The sequence below is a fragment of the Zosterops lateralis genome, assembly GCF_965231275.1.
Source record: "Zosterops lateralis genome assembly, chromosome: 28".
NCBI classification, from domain to species: Eukaryota; Metazoa; Chordata; class Aves; order Passeriformes; family Zosteropidae; genus Zosterops; species Zosterops lateralis.
The window spans coordinates 2,298,922-2,305,037 of NC_139788.1; the positions used below are offsets into that span (position 1 = coordinate 2,298,922).

At 47.8% G+C, this 6,116-nt stretch overlaps 1 protein-coding gene across 1 annotated transcript; it reads right to left on the reverse strand.

Moving 5' to 3' along the window:
* Positions 1-397: 397 nt before the first annotated feature.
* UTP11 (UTP11 small subunit processome component) lies at positions 398-5,835 on the reverse strand. The gene is made up of 8 exons (XM_083879594.1): positions 5,714-5,835; positions 5,441-5,502; positions 5,190-5,292; positions 4,839-4,952; positions 3,167-3,260; positions 2,846-2,976; positions 1,245-1,355; positions 398-697 (listed from the first exon to the last, which is right to left on the reverse strand). Exons 1-8 carry the CDS (start codon positions 5,774-5,776, stop codon positions 614-616), a joined length of 762 nt encoding a protein of 253 aa, XP_083735720.1. The 5' UTR covers positions 5,777-5,835; the 3' UTR covers positions 398-613.
* Between the last annotated feature and the right edge of the window lie 281 nt (positions 5,836-6,116).

Sequence of the window (6,116 nt, forward strand, 5' to 3'; positions counted from 1 at the left end):
GAGAGCCCAGGAGACAAACTCTTGTCCCACACTTGGCTGCTGCGTTGTGTCTCCTCACACAGAATTTTGGCACTGCCTCAGTTTGAGCTGAAGCAGCTCTGGAGGAAAAGCACACAATGGAATAGGAAAATGAGAGGGACTGGGGGATGTTGGGGAAACGACTAGAAGGTAATTCACCTTTAACCTGCTTGCAAAGACAGCTGGAAAAGCTGAGCTCCACTCCCATGGGTTTGGACAGGTCCTGCTCAGCCCCAGAGCTGACAATCCTCAAGTATCTTCCCTGTCTCTGGGCTGTGCTTAACTCACCTCCCTAACATTCCACCATGACCTTGACTGTTCACTGATTGTTTATGGTGCATCTTACCAGGACACTGAGGCAAACCTCAGGGCTTCCCACTGTAAATATCAAGAGAACACACTCTGATTTATTAATCAATTAATTAGATGAAACACACTGATGGCTACCACAGTCCCACAGCGATTTGTCTTAACAAAGTGCTGAGCTGCAGTCAACAGCAGGCTGGCACCAGCCCTTCTCCAGGGGATATGGCTCCTCCTTTCTGAGCAAAGACTGTAACAATTATTCCATGAAATTAAAAATTATTCCATGAAATTAACGTTTCCGCTGAAACTTGAACTTGTAAATAGCTGGACCAGTTGTTGTTTCTTTCTTCACCTTTACTTTATGAGTTTTGTCCTGGAAAAAAGAACAAGTATAAATATTTGCTGCCATCCAAGGAGAAAAAAAAACTCACCCACACAAATCAGAGCACCTGTCTGGGTCTGACCATAAAAGAAAAATGGTCACTTGGCACTGTTTAGGTGGGGATTATAATTTTATCTGCTCTTTTCCCCTTCAGGCTGTCAGGCACAATCTGCTTTGCTAACAAGCACCAGAGAACGGGAGTCCCATTGAGACAAAATAATTTCTGTGGTCATTTGGGTTTTTAAGACCTTCTCATAACTTACAGAAATGGTTCCCTGCTTTTGACTCCTGGTGACACTACTCTGGACTCCTTGTGAGCATTTTACAGCTGAGTCTGTCCTTGCTGACAAGGTAAGACTTGGACTAGCAGATAGAATTTACTTTGCTTTTCCCATACTAAAGGAGGATTACTTATCTTTAGGAGTCACCACTATAAAACCAGAATGAAGAAACAAATACAACATACACAACACAGACACCACCAGACCTAATGGCCTGAAGAGAACAGACTTGGGAGAAGCAGGAGCAAACCCCTCACCAGCAGATCTTTCCGTGTCTGGATTTTCTGTGAGATGACAAACATGGCCTTCTCTCTCTCGATGCGCTGCCTCAGGAGGTCGTACTGGTTCTTCCTCTGCTGGGCTAATTTCTGGAAACAAGGAAAAAAAAAATCTGTTTTAAGACAGAGATGAACAAGACACTATGGTCTAAATCCTCCAAAATTTAATGTTGGATGCAAGAAAATATTTGGCTCCCTAATGAAAATCCACTTTATCCAGAGGAGGGAGAATAATAATAATAATTTAAAAAAAGACAGACCAGAGACCAATTCCTGAAGTGCTCAGAGCCTGCAGAGGCCTCTCAAAATGCAACTTGTTGGGTCAAGTTTGCCTAATGAGAGTGGATAGCTTTCCCAGCACAGGAACACCATTACTGCAGGTGTGATCTAAGTAATTAAATTAAGGAGAACAGATCCCAACATGCTTAAAATATGACTCAGACATTTAGGAGAAAACTAGTCAGTCTACGACTGGTCCAACTGCTTTACTGACAAGTCAAATTGAGACAGCTGGCAGGAGGAAAAGGACCACAGGGTGTTTATTATCTGTCATCTGAGTCAGAAAAAACAGGTTAAAAATTTACCACTCGGCAATTTTAAGACAACTATTTTTACCTTACACACAACTGACTCGTACTCACAGGACTGTCCAACAGATCTGAGTTACCTGAGCAGAATCTACAGCAGAAAAGACAAGTGTAGCTACTTCTGTGATACTAAAACATCAGAATCAAAGCTGATTGCATAAGCCATTCATGCTGAAGTATCATGAAATAATTCAAATTAGGAAAGCCAGGAAGTGAGACTATAGCTGAAATGGCTTTAGGAAGGACAGTGAGGAGACAAATCTCAAGCCACTTTGGGCTCAGAACCAAACTGAAAAATACTGTAAGATCAGGAACACTGCAACAGAGACATCTGTGGTGGAATAAGCTCCTTGCTGTATAGCTAATTCAGGGGTACAAGGGGTTTTGGGGAAGTGTGAGGGGAGATCTAACAGTGAACTGAAAAAAATTACTCCTGAAATGCAGTGACATCCACTACTGCCTTGTGTCACCAGTAAAAGTTTTAAGAAAATGTGGGAAGAAAGAGATAGTGCTAAAGCCAATCCTGCTTCCAATATAATGTAGCTGTGTTAATAATCAAAGAGTGGGAACAGCCTTGCCCTCACTGCTGGGTGTGATAAAAGAGTGAGTTAGGTGGCAGAGAGTCAGTTGGAGTCTGCTGGTTGTGCTGAGGAAGGGACAGACAAGGTGAGCCACTGTATGAGGACAGACAGGTTTAGGGACAGACAGCAGTGAGCTGGAACTGCAGAAGGAATAGAGAAGAAAGAGAGAAAGAGCCAAAGCTGTGTGGAGCTGCCACAAAGAAAAGGTATGAAAGACTTCTACATAACATGGTGCTGATACTTGAGGCCCTCTTAAGTTTTTAATGAAGCACTCTGAGTGCAGTGATGGCCTCAACTATGATAAGAAAACAATTTATTTCACTTCCACAACAGTGCAATTAATCCTTTTTAGTGCTTGTCATATAAAAATTGCAAACCATGAAGAACTCTGCAGGACAAACAGCAGCAATACCTTTAGGTGGACAGGATCAGTAGGTCCCTTCACTGTCTCTCTCTGCAGTGTTGCAATGGTTGGTCGGTTGTACACTCTATCCACGAGCTCAGGAACGGTGTCCAGGCGAGCAGCAATATCAAACTCCTTAACTATACAGAAAAAAAATTTAGGAATAACCTCCCATGGATACCTTCAATAAGCAAACACATTGCTAGTCAGCAACAGGAGCCCCAGCAACACAGCTCCTGCACAAGTGATGTCTCAGCTAGTAACCAGTAGGGATTTCTAGAATTTTTACTTCTTAAAAAAAAAAAAAGAAGTCATCTGTTCCAAACTCACCTTCCCGCTCCGTGTCCACGAAGAAGAGATGCCGGCGCGGGCCGCTCCCCGCCGCGTCCAGCAGGTGGAGCTCTGCCTTCAGCCGCTCGATTTTCTGCGGAAAGTCCAAGTTTGGCCAAATTCAGAGAAGAGTAAAATCAAACCTCCCCCGAGGACGTTTCTGTCTGTTCCTCGGGGTTACAAATAGCTGAGCTCCTCTTTCCATCTCTGAAAACACATCTAGTCTATATTTATGACATCTTCACAGCCTTTCCAGACAGAGGGTCACAGTCCACACATCCACTGAGTGGCCAAACTGAGTCCTCTGTTTGGCAAAGGGGAATTATTGCCACAGAGCCACCAGCAAAAGCAGGAAGGAAAGTTTAAAGCTGGCTTTGATTTTTTTTTTTTTACTCCCAGTGAGAATTTGATTCTGTTTTGCGAATCAACATCAGAGCATACAACATCTTCAGAAGAGGATTGTATTTTTGTGGATTGTCAAACGACCATATTCCAACTCACTTCAGACTATTCTCCTCAGCCGGGAGAGGAGAATACTCTCTAACTTCTCATCCTCTGTAACTCCCTGACAGGAGAGTGTGGCCTGCTGGCAGTTAGTCACTTCTCTCAAATAACAAATGTTTTCCCCTGTCCTCAGCACTGATGAGGCTCCACCTCGAGTGCTGTGTCCAGTTCTGGGCACCTCAATTTGGGAAGGACATTGAGATGCTCAGACGTGTCCAGAGAAGGGCAACAAGGCTGGTGAAGGGTCTGGAACACAAACTTTATGAAGAATGGCCAAGGGAGCTGTTTAGCCAGGAGAAAAGGAAGCTCAGGGGAGACCTGATCACTCTCTACAGCTGCCTGAAAGGAGGATGTAGCCAGGTGGGAGTTGGTTTCTTCTCCCAGGACACAACTGACAGACTGAGAGGACACAGCCTTAAGCTGCACCAGGGGAACTTTAAGCTGGATACTAAGAAAAAAAAAATCTCTGGGCACTGGAATGAGCTGCCCAGGGAGGTGGGAGAGTCACCATCCCTGGAGGTAATAAAAAACAGAGTTGTGATGCTCAGTGCCATGGTCTGGTTGACAGGGTGGTGTTAGATCATAGGTTAAACTTTATGGTATCAAATGTCTTTTCCAACATAGCTAATTCTGTGATGCTGTGACAGGACAAGAGGAAACAACCTCAAGCTATGCTGGGGGAGGTTCAGGTTTGGTATAAGGAAAAACTTCTTGCCTGAAAGGGTAGTCAGGCATTGGAAGAGGCTGCCCTGAGAAATGGTGGAATCTCCAAGGCTGGAAGTGCTCAAAAGGTGTGTGGCTGTGGCACATGGGGACAGCACAGGTCAGTGGTGACCACAGTGGTGGCTGGACTTCATGATCTCAGAGCACTCTTCCAACCTTAGGGACTTCTCAGTTTCTCTATGAACAAGCTAAGCAGAAATACATGTTTAAAGTCTTGAAATTTACGTAAAAGTCACTGTGTTTTATAACAATGCAGTGTCATTTTTGATAATCACCACACCTTTAGGATCTATATCCAGCACTCCACTGCCACTTCCATTGTCCTTTCCAGCACTGTACAAATCAGACTTCACTGAACAAACACAATAGCCAGCACCAACCATAGGAACACAGTAAAAACCCAATTCTGAGCAAACTAGAAAAGACTAAAAATGTGAGTTATTACCTTGGTTTCCGCAACTCTTTTCATTTCTATGTACTTAATATCCTGTGTCCTTATCAGTTTCACCTGCTCCGGGGTAACTTCATCCTTTTGCTGCTTTATTACATGAACTCCATCCTAGAACCAGACAAACAGAGCACTTAGAGACAGCCCAACCCACCTGGAGAGCCCTGTGGGGCCTGCTGACAGCAGAACTTTGTCTCTTATTTTCTTCAAAGCCTTCTACAGGCATCAAATTAATTTTCTCATTTATCTAATAATTCATACATTTAAATCAAAACAAGGTAAGGGGAAAAAATATTACTTAGAGCAACGAAGTGTAATCCTGCTTGAAGGTAATGGAGGTTTTCTCACCTTGACCTCTGCACGGATCATTTTAAAGTAGAACTCATCGGGGTTCTTGTCCAGCGCTTTCTTCTGCAGCGCCCTGAGAGCATTCTGCTTCTTGTGGTAGTCACTGGGGAGGACAAAACCAACAATCAGGAGCTGTTCGGCACATTCTCCGTGCTGAGGCGCCGGGTCGTTCCCAGCCAGGCTCAGAGTGAGCCCAGGGAACCCCTCTGGACGCGAGGAGACCCACCCGGCCCTGCCCGGCCCTCACTCACTGGGCACGGAGCCGGTAATCCTTCTTCTTCTCCAGCAAGCCGAGCTTCGTCCGGGCGGCGGGCTAGGGGAGAGAGAGGGGGAGTGAGGAGGAGAGAGCGAGGAGGGCCCGGCGGGGAGAGATCCCGGGGAGGGAGCACAGGGAGGGATTGCAGAGGGCCTGGCGGGTTGAGATCCCGGGGAGGGAGCGCGGGGAGGGCTCCGCTGAGGGCCCGGCGGGGAGAGAACGCGGGGAGGGCTCCGCTGAGGGCCCGGGCCCGGCCCGGCTCACTGACCTGGGCCCGCTCGCGGTGCGGGCGCTGCCGCGCCTTGGCGGCTTTCCTGAAGGCGGCCGACATGGCTGGGCACGGGAACGGGAACGGACACGGGGATGGTGTCGGCGGAGGCCGCTCGGAGCGCCGGGAACGCGCGTCCACAGGCGCGGGGAGCGCGCCGGAACAGGCGGGGCCCGGGGTCAGAGGTCACAGGCCGCGCGCGCCCCCGCCCGCCAGGAGGCGCCGTGTCCATGGCGACCGCGGGAACGCGCCCCGAGCGCGGCCCCGAGGGGACCCCCCTTGGGTCACGGCCGGGTCTGGTCACCTCCACCGGGACAGCCCCACAGGGAGAACACCGCCGAGCCCTCCAGCGCTGCACGGAGCCCTCACGCAGGAGGGGAAGCACTGGAGCCTCCGCCGCTTG